This window comes from Miscanthus floridulus, chromosome 5, assembly GCF_019320115.1.
Source record: "Miscanthus floridulus cultivar M001 chromosome 5, ASM1932011v1, whole genome shotgun sequence".
Lineage (NCBI taxonomy): Eukaryota > Viridiplantae > Streptophyta > Magnoliopsida > Poales > Poaceae > Miscanthus > Miscanthus floridulus.
Window position 1 is genome coordinate 22,322,987 of NC_089584.1, and position 14,735 is coordinate 22,337,721.

General features: G+C 46.7%; 1 protein-coding gene and 1 non-coding gene across 3 annotated transcripts; both read left to right on the top strand.

Annotated features, from left to right (window-relative positions):
- The first annotated feature begins 256 nt into the window (after positions 1-256).
- Positions 257-3,225, top strand: LOC136451753 (beta-1,2-xylosyltransferase XYXT1-like). 2 transcript variants are annotated; one of them, XM_066452443.1, is made up of 4 exons: positions 257-707; positions 905-973; positions 1,229-1,351; positions 1,626-3,225. In XM_066452443.1, exons 1-4 carry the CDS (start codon positions 563-565, stop codon positions 2,789-2,791), a joined length of 1,503 nt encoding a protein of 500 aa, XP_066308540.1. In that variant the 5' UTR covers positions 257-562; the 3' UTR covers positions 2,792-3,225. The 2 variants fall into 2 exon arrangements, with proteins under 2 accessions (XP_066308540.1, XP_066308539.1); XM_066452442.1 differs by having other exon boundaries at positions 264-707; positions 1,623-3,225.
- A 2,214-nt stretch (positions 3,226-5,439) lies between these two features.
- LOC136455756 (U1 spliceosomal RNA) lies at positions 5,440-5,599 on the top strand. Its single transcript, XR_010759228.1, has one exon. It is a non-coding gene; the product is annotated as a U1 spliceosomal RNA (small nuclear RNA).
- The last annotated feature ends 9,136 nt before the right edge of the window (positions 5,600-14,735 follow it).

Sequence of the window (14,735 nt, forward strand, 5' to 3'; positions counted from 1 at the left end):
GTGCGCGTGGACAATTTCCACTGGCACCAGTTGTAGCCTCTTGTGTGGGGAGGGAGAAGAAGAAGAGGAGCAAGAAAAGCTGCGTGTAAGCTGTCAGATCAAGACCTGATCGATCAACACCCTAACAACGCGGCACACTAGCAGCAGTCAACCATAATTTGCACTCTCCATTATGGCACGGGCAAAGCCCGCTTGGGTTTTTTTTTTTCAGAGTGGAGGTTGGTCAGGGTGTAGATTAGTGCAGAAAGGAGACGACCCCTGCATGCGCTAGGTAATTTTTCTACGAAAAAGGGGCAAGGTGATTGATGCCACACAGCCTAGCTTAGCTACAAAAGCAGGGGCGACTTGGAGGAGGCCAACTAGTACCACACCACACCACCACCTCCCTTTATCCTTCTCTCCCATGTAAGCAAGGAATCCACGGAGGAGAAAAGCTCGTGCAACACCTTGGACCATTCGTTCCATTCCCATCGATCGTCAGCCGGAGGTTAGTTCCAGAAGGATACTGAACAGTGAGTTTAGAGGCAGCGAGCGAGACGCGGCGGGAGGAACAAGAGGAGCGATGGGCGGCGAGATGAAGCCCGGGGGGAGGGGACTCAAGAGCTGGGCGCAGCGCCACCTCAACGTCGGCTTCGCCGTCGGCTTCCTCCTCGTGCTGCTCACCTACCTCGTCGTCTCCTGGCAGCTCGCCGTCACCGCACCCGGCGGTAATCGAATTCTGAATTCTCCTCCGTTCCGGTCCCTGCGTGGAGCCGGAGCCGCCCTCTTCCGATCCTGCACCGCACGGACACCGATCACTGTTTCATCCGTTTCCTGAAACATGGATGCTTGTCTTCCTCCATCCGTTTCTTGGTGAACCGAATGGTGATCGTCTGTTCCTGCCTCGTGCTTGTTTGTCCTGCAGCTGTCGCTACGAAAGCGCCGCGGGTGGCGGATAAGCAGGTGATCGTCGGAGCTGCCGGAGATGATGCAGGTGAGCGTTTCTGCCGTCCTGGGATTCTTGATCGATCGGCTCTGTTGTTTTCAAATTGGGAATCTTGAATTTCAACATTACCGTCTTTCCGATATCAAATTCGAATATACTCCCGGATAGTATATTTGAACGAACAGAATTCGTACAGGATTCTGCATTTGGGATTGGTTCCAAACAAGTTTCCCTTGGTGGAAGTGGAAGTGGAACGGGTGGATGAATTTAACAAGGAATTGTTTGTTTGTTTGCCGAACGCAGAGGGCGCGAGCAAAAGGCAGCAGGAATGGCAGCCAAAAGAGGCGGCGAAGGAGGAGGATACGTCCGGTGCCGTCCCAACGGAGTCGTCTCCGAAAACAGACGAGGCCGACGCCAAACCGTCCGGTACGTCCAAATATTTCATCCCCAAAACTCCCGTCTTTTTGGCGTCTCCTGCTGCGCGTCACCATTATCTTCGTACTACTAGCTGCTTTCATCGTCTCGGCCATTTCTGAATTTTCTTTCTTTTATTTACTCAATAGTTTATCTTGTTTTCGACATAATCCCCGACATAAAGTTTTCTGAATTCTGTCATTCTGGGGATGTTTCCAACGCTGTCAACGTCTGTCATGTGGACCCTGTGCTGCGAAGTTCATTTTCATTTCGTCGCGTGCAGCAGAGACGACGACGACGAGCAACGCCGTGTGCAACACGGACGGCCCCGTGTCCGAGACCTGCGAGCTGGACGGCGACGTCCGCACCAACGGCAGCGCTCGATCGGTGACCTTCGTCCCGGCGCGCCCGTCGTCGGAGCGCCGGGAGTGGAAGGTGCGGCCGTACTCGCGCCGGACCATGTCCGGCATCGACAGGGTCACCGTGACGCAGCTGGAGTCCCCGCAGCGGGACCCGGCGGCGTGCGCGGTGACCCACGACGTGCCGGGCGTGCTGTTCGCGCTCGGCGGGCTCACGGGCAACTACTGGCACGACTTCAGCGACGTGCTGGTGCCGCTGTACGCCGCGTCGCGGCGGTACAAGGGCGAGGTCCTGTTCCTGGTCAGCAACGTCCAGCCGTGGTGGCTGGGCAAGTACGAGGCCGTCGTGCGCCGGCTCTCCAAGTACGACGCCGTGGACCTGGACCGGGACGCGCGGGTGCGTTGCTTCCGCCACCTCACCGTGGGCCTGCGCCTGCACAAGGAGCTCAGCATCGTACCGGACCTGACGCCGGACAGCCTGACCATGGCCGACTTCACGGCGTTCCTGCGAGAGACGTACGCGCTCCCGCGCGGCGCGCCGGCGAGCCCGACGGCGGAGAGGAAGCCGCGGCTGCTGCTGATCCACCGCGCGCACTACCGCCGGTTCGTGAACGTGCCGGAGATCAGGCGCGCGGCGGAGTCGGCGGGGTTCGAGGTGTCCGTGGCGAGCCCGCGCGGCGACACGCCAGTCGAGGAGACGGCGCGGATGGTGAACTCGCACGACGTGCTGTTGGGCGTGCACGGCGCCGGGCTGACGAACGCGGTGTTCCTCCCCGCCGGCGGCGTGGTGATCCAGGTGGTGCCGTACGGGCGGCTGGAGCGCATGGCGCGGACGGACTTCGGGGAGCCCGTGGCGGACATGGGCCTGCGCTACCTGGAGTACAGCGTGGCCGCGGCGGAGAGCACGCTGCTGGAGATGCTGGGGCCGGAGCACCCGGTGATCAAGGACCCGGACGCCGTGCACCGCAGCGGGTGGGACAAGGTCGCCGAGTACTACCTCGGGAAGCAGGACGTGCGCGTCGACGTCAACCGCTTCGCGCCCACGCTTGCGCAGGCGATGGACCACCTGCGGCACCGGCACCGGCAGCAGTGAGCCGTGTCTGTCTGTCTGTCGATGCTTCATTTCGTTTCGTTGGCTGGCCGGACAAGAACATGCTGCACATGGATACCTACATCACGCATCTCACTGTCACACAAGGGACGGGGCGCATATGCAAATTTGCGTTTTGCAGATAGGTTAGCTCCAAACTGTAAGTCATCGATTGTTTGGTTTGGTACAGAATCGAGCGACGTATTCTTTTGTTGTCTCTGGCTAAATCGTATAGATGTATGTGTTGTTGGTTTATCGAGTGAGTCGCTAGATTTAGCTGCGAAATGAAGTTGTTTTGTTTGTTCTTTTCTGTTTTGCCGTCAATTGTTATGGCACGGTTGGTAAACCACTAGTAGTAAGTACCTTTGTATGTACATGTACATTGCACACGGCCTCTGATTTCTGGCATGCATGTTGAATCTTGAGAAGATGGACCTTGTACTTGGAGTGCGTACCAAACTATACTGCTCACTGATCGTTCACCAAACCAAGCCCTAGCCAGTGATTAGTTTGGCTGCGATAGTTTGGCTAACTTATCCGCATTGTCGCCAGTAAAAAGCATGCGAGTGACAGGCAGGAACTTGGAACTTTGGAAGAAGCTTTGAAGTGGAGGAGCACTGAATGCTGAGACGATCAGCGACTCAGCCTAACCGGGTGGTCGGACACACCAACGGATTGACTGACACTGATTGTACAATCAGTCTTGGCCTTTTGGGAAAGAAATGGTACCTCTGCCGCTGCCGTGGCGACAGGAAACATTCTACATTTCCATGTCAAAAACATGCCAGCACAACATAGGGATCTTTGGTTTTCTCATCAGAGCTTCATGCCAATGGAATGAATATCAGAAGGTCCCTTCTGTTTGCCAGTACTGACATCAGAACAAGCAGTGGTTAGACTTACCGTCATCGTTAAAGACGTGTGTGTGTATATACACACACACAATCAGCAGGCGTGAAAGGCTGCTGGTTGTTGGCACAGAACAATCAATTAACAAGACTTGTTTCTGAGCTGGAGGCGCTCGTAAGGTGTTACATTTATGCATATTATTTACAACTATGCAACTGATACAGATGCTGAGATTCTACTGATATTATTTACATGAGTAAAATATACCCGGATCCTCAAAACTTTTGAGGTATTCATATCTGGGTCCTCAAACTAAAAAACGATTATATAGGTCACACCAATATAGTCCAAAACCCATGTCACATAGGCAGCTGGATGAGGTCTGGGAACGGGACGATGGCGACGAGCGCCCACGCGGCGGAGGCTGGTGGCGGGGGCGACGGGTTCTTCACCTCCCGCGCCTGCGCGCATGGCTCCACCGTTGCGTGCTCGCCGTCCCCTTCCGCATCGAGCTAGGTGGGTCGCGGGTCCAGTTAAAGCTCCGAGCTGGGGCGGCGGTGGGCATGGCGTCACGGCGACGAGAGCACTCGCGCAGCACGGCTACGGCGGAGCTAGGTGGGTCGCGGGTCCACTACGCCTCGCGCGCACGCAGCCACGAGCAAGCACTCGGACATCGCTGCCCCGTCGCGCATGGCAACTGCTGCCATACCACCGCCTCCCATTGGCCGCGCGGATGATGCTCTGCGCCACCGTCGCTCACGCGTGCGCGCGGGCGGGCCGCTGCCGGCCATCAATTGCCACGCCACACCGCTGACCCGCTCCCATAGGTGCACCCGGGCCTGGGCCAGCTCACCGGCCACGCCACACCGCTGAGCCGCTCCCACGGCCGGAGTAGCCGCGGGCGACCTCCCTGCTCTGCTTTGTGCCTAAACAGCAGCAGCGCGCTGCAAGCTCACCACCTGCCACCGTGGCGTGGGCACAACATCTAGGTGCCACTGTGGCATGGCCACGTCAGATATGTGTGCGACAGGAGTAGATTAGGGACCCAAATAATCGCGACTCATATTGGCTAAAGTGAAAAGGAAGAAAATGTTTGAGAAATTCGGCATGGTGCTCACTAAACCTCCATAATATTTAACAAGTCTAGTCTTATGTCGGTCATATAGAACATCAACACATACCTTTTTTTAGTTTGAGGACAGAATGTCTCAAAAGTTTGAAGGCCAGGGTGTATTTTACTCCATTTACATTACAAAATGTATTCCGTTGCCGTCGCAGAAGATTGTTTACAAAGCCTGCAACTGGCTGGCTTCTTTCCCTCCTTCAGTTCTCTCATTGATTCCTAAGATTTGCATGGTGTTCGGTTCTTAAGATTCATCTACAAACGAATGCCACAACACTAAGGACTGACTCGAACCGTCAGAGGCAGAGGGCACCACGGCCTGCGTGGAGTTTAATTTCTTTGCGCGCAAAAATGAAAAGAAAATTGACAAAAAAAAAAAAACGGCAATGAAGTAGACACGATACGGCGACTATACAAAGGCCACCAACCAGGCTTGGCCCATCTAGCGATCTCTCTCCGTCGGCCGAGTCTAGAACTGCGACTCAGGAGACCCAGGTAGCTCCGCACGAAGCCTCTCAGCCGTCCGGGCAGGATCGAACGGTAGAGCGGTGCTGCGGTTCCTCTCCCGGTCCCAGTCCTCCTCCAGAGACGCCCGAGAATTAGTCCCACCTCGACGCTCCAGGGAGAGACGACAGGAGCAAGCTGCCTATATAATCTGGCCCTGGTGCCACCATGCAACATACTTACCTGGACGGGGTCGATGGGCGGTCAGGAAGGCCCATGGCCTGGATCAGTGGCCCGCATTGCACTTAGTGGGTGCGCTGGTCTACCATCTCCCCAAGTGGGAGAGTGGACGTCATAATTTGTGGTAGAGGGGGTACGCGTTCGCGCGGCCCCTGCCAATTCAATTAAATTAGATTTTGGTCCCTGTCGTAGAGATCCTTGCCTTTGCTGGCGAGGGCTTTGAAGCAAATTTGATATTTTTTGGGATAGCCGAGGCTTTGATTCGAACCTTGTTTTTCTTGGGCTATTGCTATAGTGGGCTGTTGATGGGCTTGTGAGTTGTGACGCCTAGCTGGAAAAAAATCTCGTACGGTTTTTGTTGCCTTTTCGACCACGTATTTTATGGTTCAACGTTTACGGCCGCGTTTAAACCTCGTCCAGCAAATCGCAAAATGTATAGACGCCTCCGGGCCTCCCCTCAGTAAAATGTAATTCTCACTTTCTATGTATATATAAGCCGTTGACGACTCGCTCCGCAAAAAAGAGAGAGTAAAAGTCTATTAATTTAGGTTTGGCTAAATATATTTAAAATTACTAATAATTATGATGCACAATAGATATCCTTAGTTTAATCACAGAATATAATTTATAGTTAATTTAGATATATAAATATTAATATTGTTTTCTATAAACCTAGTTAGATTTAAGATTGATGAGATTTATATATTTTTATTTTTAGATAGAATAATTGGATTATTTACCTTACCTACACCACACAGCTACGCTTTGGCATCAGGGTAGGACAATAGAATTGATTCTAGAATTTACAAATGTGTACAGGTTGTCGTACAGGGGGAGGCTACAAAAGTAATATAAAAAAAGTTGATGACAGGGACACGAGTAATTGGTGCAGGATTTGGCCATTCTCTTGCGGTGTCACCGCCGCCTAACTGCCAGCTTCAACCACGGAGCAGAAGGTGATTGCAGCGCCAAGGTCTTCACCGGGCGACGACAGGAACGTTTTGAGGATGGGATCCCCAACGCTTACTGTGCGTTGCTAGCTAGTATTCAAATGCATAACTGAACTAAACAAACCAGGATGGATACCTGTGCATTTCTTTCAGCCATTTTATCTGGTCTCCGTTCCTCATATTCAGTTAGGCAGATATGGCACCTTGATGAGGGAAAAAAACAATGATTTGTTAAAGATTTCAGTATTAGAACCTCCAAAGGAATGATAAGGGAGATAATAAAAGGGGGAAAACAAAAACAAAAACAAAAACAAAAAAGGGGCTAGCCAGTAGGCATCTATTTCGCTGCAAGGTGGTTGCTGCTAGCTGTTGTGGTACCAAAAAAAAAGAAAGAAAGAAAAATACAACAAAATATAAAAACTTTGCAAGACTATTTTGCAGCCTAAATGTTCTAGGGCATACGGACAACTTGACAATAAAAACCAACATTAGATGTCAAAATGATCACAAATAGAAGAAAAAACTGTTGCCGCCCATTAAGGCGATAACTTATGATGCAAAACTTATCAGTCAAGGCATACGTGTTATTAATCTTGGGAATTTGAGATAGCACATGACTCGTCAATATGTGAATGGCTCATTCACAACAGAATTAACACGTGGAAAACCATATTTCTCAGCGGGGCTAAGAGTAGCACGATCTTGTAGATTATACCACTGTCCATCCTACGACTCATCAGAGATAGTACATGACTCGTCAATATTAACAGAATTATCAACCTCAGGAGTGCCAGGCCTGGCCAAGGAAGTGGGAGTCAGAACTCGAGGACAACGAGTGTAAACTCGAGTGATAGGTGGGCGAAACATGGGAGACGAGGAGAAGTAAAAGGTGGAGGATCAACCTTATGAGGCTAAGGAGACTCAAGAGTGGTGGGTGGGCAGGAAGGTACAGATTGTGTAGAGCGGCATTAGAACTGGCACGATCCTCAACAAAAAGTGATAACACGTGAAATATACATACCACAAGAAGTGGGGGTCATAGCAATGATAACCTTGTGCTCACGACTATATCCAACAAAAACACACTCAACTGACTCGGCGGTCAATAGTCTGCTCCAAGAAAAACAAGCATATAGTTCCATGGACGGGTAATTAGTTAAAATCATTAGAAAAAATAACTTTTCAAATTTTTATAAACCCTTCCAAAATAAATTTAGGAGGGGTTATTTATAACTGAAACGGGGGACTAAACCTCTGGCGTCACGGGCGGTGTTTAACGCACTTTGCAGATGGACTTGGTGGCCACCCGTCTAAGGATGGCAACGGATCGGGTTTGGGGCGGATATCCGCGGGTTTCGGGTTCTGCGGGTTCGGGTTTGGGGATGGTTTTTCACCCACGGTTTTCGGGTTCGGGGCCCCAAAACCAATCGGGTTTGGTTTTCCACCCGTGGATATCCAATAGATATCCGAAATAAATCATTTGGAATAAAAACTCATGTTTTATAATATACTAATAATAATTTGTTTACTTAGATTATTAAATTTATTTAAAGTTGACTCATGAAAATATTTATTATTTGTTGCCTCTTGTTTATACATGTGAATATGTGTATATATATCCGCGGGTTTCGGGTATCCATTCGGGTTTCGGGTATCCGTTCGGGTTTCGGGTATCCGCGGGTTTGGTTTTGGTGATGGATTTCTACCCGAATCGGTTTTCGGGGCGGATTCGGGTTTCGATTTCAGGTTTCGGTTTTGGGTTCACGGAGACTCCACCCGATCCGAACCCGACCTGTTGCCATCCTTACACCCGTCCGACCATCCCCTATGTGGCCATGCATGTAGCTGCCGTGTGCGTAGCCCTGCGCCCCTGCAATGCTACTAGCAGCGAGATGGAACAGCACAAAGCCAGAGAGAGCATACGCAGGCGGCGGCTAGGCACCAACTTCCAACCGATCTTGCTGCTATCCAACCGTTGTATGCATGACTATCTCCGACGACAACGTCCAAAATACAATACTCATTCAACGTTTGGGTAGCGTTACAGTCAAAGAGTTCAATACCTATTCGATATCCTCTTCAATAATGGAACTTAAAAGAGAATTCTTTCTACAAATAGGTTTCTAGAAGAGACGATACTCATATTTAGATTATGCCTCTCAGACAATCTAAAATAGGTCTCTCATATAGGTACTCTGTTGGAGACTGATTTTTCCTACTAGCCATTTTAAATTTGAGTCTGTCTACCCAACAACCATGTGTTTTATGCAGTTTCAACACATGAATTTTTTTACACCATAGAATTAAGATCCAACAGCCTCCATCCTCATTCTACCTCCAGCTTTCTTCTACCTCCAGACAATCACAAATCACAAGATCATAGATTCACAAATCACAAGAAATATTTTTTTTTCTATGAAAGGACAAATCACAAATCGTAGAGCAAGCCTGGAGCCGGACACACGAGGCGTCAGCCGTCTCCACACACGAACAGCCGAGCGATCGATCTGAGCGAACAGCCTGGAGCCCACACACGAACACACACGAACACGTACATGTGTTTTGGATCCGCTGCTAATCACACTCGTCCACACACGAACACGAACAGCCGAGCGATCGACACGCGCGAGGTGAAAAAAAGAGAGAGAAAAAATTCATGTGTTTTTTTCCTTTAAAACATATGTGTGTTGTATAGCATTTCTGTTTAAATTTATATCGGAGACAGTCTCGTTACCGACGTCATTGCAATTCGTTGACCGGATATTTTTCTTCCAAATCACCAAATGAACCATGATGGTCGACACGAGTAGTACACAGTCTGTTCGGTTGTTGGTTTCAGCCTAGGCTTATTAGTCATGAGTATTTTTCTCTCTCAATAAATCAGTACGAGTCAAACTTATCAGTCCAGAAACAAAACAAGCGAACATTAAACAAATGGCATGACACCATGTTACCGAAGGCAAGGCAGGATTGGTGGGTACGTGTACACGGCTCCACGTGGACACGCAGCAAACTTATTATTGGTGCACGCCTGCCTTAATTTATTCCAAGCCGCCTAGGTAGGCGGCGCCCTCGGATTCGTTCTTCCTTTTTGCCTGCTTGAGTGAGGGCTGCTCAATCAGGTTCCAACGCCCAACTGCATGCATATGGTCGTGCTGCTACGCGCATGACTGGACGTCTGGACATGATTGTTAGGTGCTGTTTGGCTCATCAAAAGTGATGGGAACGGCAATGGAACTCATTGCCGCTGCTACCTGTTACTACATACTCCCTCCTCTATCTCGGATTAAAAAACATTAAGACCTTGTTTAGATTGAGGTTAGGAATTTGTATTTGGCATTGTAGTACTTTTGTTTGTATTTGACCATTATTGTTTAATCATGACCTAACTAGGCTCAAAAGATTCGTCTCGTAATTTACAATCAAACTATATAATTAATTATTTTTTTTATCTACATTTAATACTCTATATATGTGTCTAAAAATTTGATGTGATAAAAAAAAGTAAAAAAACTTGCAATCTAATCGAGGCCCAAAAGCTTGTCTCGGAGATCAATGTGAAAGCTAAAATACTCAAATACTACCTCTATAAAAGAATCATTGCACCTGACGGCGTCGTACAGATGGAAGTTGGGAGCTGCGCTACAGCCAGGAAATATTGTTTATTCAACTCTCTACGCTCGTGGACGTTATCAGTAGATTCTTTTACTTTTTTTTATGCATCTTTAGGCTAAGCGAACTGACTTTTGACACTACGGCATGTCAGGATTAGACACCGAGCCAATTGATTGGTTTTCAGGCGGATAAACCTGTTACGAGCGAAAAACATTTTTAATTGATTGATAAGCTCTGACCGAAATCAATACGTGAATATGCTGACATATGCTAGGCTATAACGTCCACTATTCTGAGACAAATTTTGAATGATCAGACGACTTGCATTTTGAGACCGAGGGAGTAATAATGAGTACCATCCTTTGGTTTTTGGTTCAGTACTGGAATAATCTGCTAGCTGACAAGGAGACACGGGTGGGAGGTGACGCACTGTAATCGAATAACACAGGGGCAGCCACGGTAACGCGGTTGCGAAGGACCGTACCTGTTAACGCGGGAGTCGATTCCAGACCAGCTCCACCAAACAAGAAATAATGTTTTCCGATAGCAGCGTAAACCGATAGCAGCTCTCCGTATGGCTGAATTTGACTGAAAAACACGGCTACGACTGAATTAGTGTGAAAAAAAAATATAGTTCCAGCTAAAAAAATAAGCCGAACAAGCCGCCTTTTAAGGTTAGCCGAACAGCACCTAAAAAACCCCAACCAAACAGCACCTCAGTTCCATCGGCTAGTACACATGCACGTTGGTTCTAACGGCTTTGTGTAGTGTACTAAAACGTTTTTTTTTCACAATTTTCTTTAATAAAATAAACTAAGAGCTAGTAAATCTATTAACAGTACTTCTATCTCTCTCTTTATTATATCTCTCTCTATATATATATGACACGATTTTATATGGTCTCGGTGGTGAATTTTGAGGCAGTGAATGAAGCTTTTGATTTTTCCAGATATTATTTTTATTATGTATATAGACATAACGTAAATCTAAGTGTATAATAAAAATTATGTATCTAAGAAAGTCAAACAACCTGTAACTTGAAATGGAAGGAGTAATTAATTAACAAAATTGAGCCGTATTGTCGACCGTATCTTTTTCTTCTTTTTTAAGAGACACTAGCTAACTTATTATGTACTCACTCTGTCATGTAATATAGTTCATTATAGCATTCAAAATTTATCCTCAAATATAATGTATTCTAGAGGACAAAAACCAATTTTGCATGGAATACTTTCTATTTATCAACCAATCACCATTAATTATGTTAATGATATCATCTTATTATGAAATAAAATTAGGGTACATGCGTCTTTTATGTTCTATCTTAATTTATCTTAAAATTCCTATAATGTAGTATATTACATGATAGAGGGAGTATGGTAATGAAATGAAACGCTTGTAACGTGCGTGCGTCCAGCCCGATACACCTTGGTATGTCTTGTTCTTGCGTAGATTGACAAAGCTCAAGGAATAATCATCACACCCACGTCATGTTACGTCGATCGGTTCAACGCGCACGCACCCACGCACGTCCTTCCCTCGTCCCTGCACATGCATGCATGTGCCAAGCATCGAGTTAATTATGTTGAGAATTATTATTTAGTGCTTAATTATATATTATTCTAAGGGATGTCTTTTCATCTTCTCTTTCATACTTTTAACCGTCCACATGGGCCATATATATATATGTACATTGGGAATACAACGGAGAATCATTTGCATCACTCTATCTCTCTCGTTCTCTATTTTCTAACACGTTATGAGCACGTTTGCTCTCCGCTGGTTACGGGCCAGAAAGCAAGAAGATGTCGATGGCCGACGATGCAGTTGCACGTCGTTTCCACTACAGACCGTCGGCGTCATCTCCACCAACGAGCAAGGCCGAAAAAGATCGCCAGCATCGCTGTCTCTCCTGCGAGACACACTCCTCCACAGAGATGAGTTCACGGGCGTCGCTGCTTCTACAAGTCCAGACGGAACAAGAACATGCGATGGTGTTCTTCACACCGATGAAGAAGAACTCACGAATCACGGTAACAACCATCGAGAATGAGTTTGTCATTGTTTACCTTCCTCTCGACGCCTGTCCTTGCGGTTGTCTTTCTGCAGCCATGCGATCGGACAGATGACCGGCGGTGACCGCGGCCCGCTGCGCCTAGCGGGCCCTAGCGGAAGGGTACGCGCAAACGAGTGGTCCCGCGGCAGGCGGCCTACACGCCTCGGCCTCGCATGGCCTTACGCCCGCGGCCGGCAACCTCCGTGCCCCGTGGCCGATTCCCTACGGTCGGAGGCGTCTGTGCCTCCAACGGCCGGCGCCCCGGGCACGCGCTCGTGGCAGCGGCCTGCCCGCGGTACTTGGCCTACCTCGCGCGGCTCTGCACCACGGCGGCCAGCCCCGCGTGGCCTCTGGCCGGCAGCCGGCGGCCTGTGACCCCTGCGCCCGGTGACTCGTGGCCCTATGCCTGCGGCGGCTGACTGCTCCCGCGACAGCCCCCCGTGGCCTGGTGCCTGCGACCGGTGGCGACGACCGGCGACTCCATGGCTTGAGCGACAGCGGCGACGCCCTCACGATCGAGGAGGCCCGAGGTCGAGCAACGTTTCCCGAAGGGAACTGTACATCCGTGAGATTGGGATGTGGAAAGGATAAGGTTGTGCAGATTTGCACATAAACGCTTTTCCTTTCTGTGAATTACATGATAGTTCTGAAAGATTATCAATATATATTGGATTTATGTTGTAGCCTCGGATACATTGTGCAATATATTGATAAATGATTGTTTTAGACTTTACGTCTAAATAAATTATGATGCACAATATTTGCCTTGCGTAAATAGATGAAATTTTTAGACATATCGATCCATAGAAATTGCATCATAATATATAATTGTAGATAAATTTACTATTGTCATGTTTAGATATATTTTTTGGTGCCTATGATTTTTTGTTTTAGTCATGAACTCTAATAATATTAGTATGGTAGAGTTTTTACTCCTATACATTTTTAGACCAGAAAATTATTTATGTCTAAACATACATAGTTTGTTGCTTTGTTGTTTGTCAATTAATTTTAATTACAACAAAATCGTAGCCCCTCAATTAATTGATAGTTAATTAAGGATGGCTGGATTTAGGCTCATATGAGCCTAGTCCGAAAAAGCAAAATGGCAGCCAAACCATTTTGCTAATGTGGCTAACATAGAAAGTGGAATTTTGCTTTGATCCTACGAGATTTTGCATAGTTATGCCACTAGCCCACTATAGCACTATGTGCTTAGTAATTTTTCTTGTTTTAACAGTATCAGTACAATAGAGTGTTTATTCCTGTACTTTGTTGACCTTGTTAATTTGACAATTTTTTCATAAATTGTATTTTAACAACGGTAGATTCTCTTAATTAAGTGTGTCTTAATTAATGATGAATTATGCAAAATTGTTATATTCTTGGATATATTTGGGATCCTAACACAAGTAATGGAGTCCTAGGCATTGGCTGCGCTTAATTCATCTTGAATTATTCGGCCCAGAGATCGTACCTATGGCAGTGAGTTTTTACCCATTACTGAGAGGTCTACATCATGTTTATTTAAACTTTATGATTACCTACATTGTGTTGTTCCAAATAAGTGTTTTGGAAATATTAGAATGGTACACTTTTATGGTGACTACCATCATTCATTATTAAAGGCTATACACAGGTGGTAGAGTCTTAGGCATTGGCTACGGTATATTCCTACGAATATATCAGCCTAGAGACCATGCCTATAGCAGCAATTTATTTGCCTACTACTGAGAGATTTACTCTATGTTTCGGACATAGAGATTATCTTCATTGTGTGTTCCAACATTAATAATGATTGTTCGTGAGGTTTACACATCTTGTGATTACCTCAAATTGTTGAAAAGTTTATAATTTTGTCGACTATCTCCAACGATCCAAAACAAAGTGACAATATATGGACCCCCTAAATTTTGCATTACAGATCACAACATCACCATAGTGATTTTTAATTTACCTTAGGTGTAAATTAATTAAATCAATGGTTTGTCACATCTTGGGGATACTGACTTCAGAGGAGTTTGATGAACTCACTCTTGATGGCATCAATATCCCACATGGACAATGGACATTGACATTGGTTTTATCCCATGGACTAATGGAAGCATTTAATGAACCTCAATTAGGGGTTGTTTTCATTATAGATCGAAGGAAATTATGCCTTACTGTAGTTAAGGTACTACGTCTATAAAGATCATCGAAAGATTATCTTGTGGAAAGAAATGCACATAATTGGTGTCATACTCTTTAGGAGTATTATGAACAATAAAGAAAACTCATATAGCTTGCGGCTAATTATGAGTGGATCATGTCTCTAGTTTTTCAACCTATTGAAAACTATGATCATATTGTTCATACAATTTGCTTCCACTAGTAAAAGCAAAAGGCCTGATATGCAATATAAGTGATGGCAATGTGAACCCAAGAATGACAAAGAGTAATGTCATATATGTGGTTTTGTTTAGCATAGCGCTAAACAATGTCGTACTCTTAAATTTGTAGTGATCTATAACAACATTCTATAAGGGATGAAACAGGAGCTACAGAAATAAGATATGAAGGGTGCTTCAATCTTAAAATCTAAAACTACATAGGAGGTCGGTTGTTTATTGGATCTTATGGGATCACATAACAATACTTCTCCTTTTCTCGTAAAGAGAACATCACATA

What these genes read in the sequence shown, in the direction of transcription:
- LOC136451753 (XM_066452442.1), top strand. Translation starts at nt 563, where the DNA reads ATGGGCGGCGAGATGAAGCCCGGGGGGAGGGGACTCAAGAGCTGGGCG. An exon ending in CGCCGTCACCGCACCCGGCG is followed by an intron (nt 708 to 904) that starts GTAATCGAATTC and finishes TTTGTCCTGCAG; the next exon opens with CTGTCGCTACGAAAGCGCCG. An exon ending in AGCTGCCGGAGATGATGCAG is followed by an intron (nt 974 to 1,228) that starts GTGAGCGTTTCT and finishes TGCCGAACGCAG; the next exon opens with AGGGCGCGAGCAAAAGGCAG.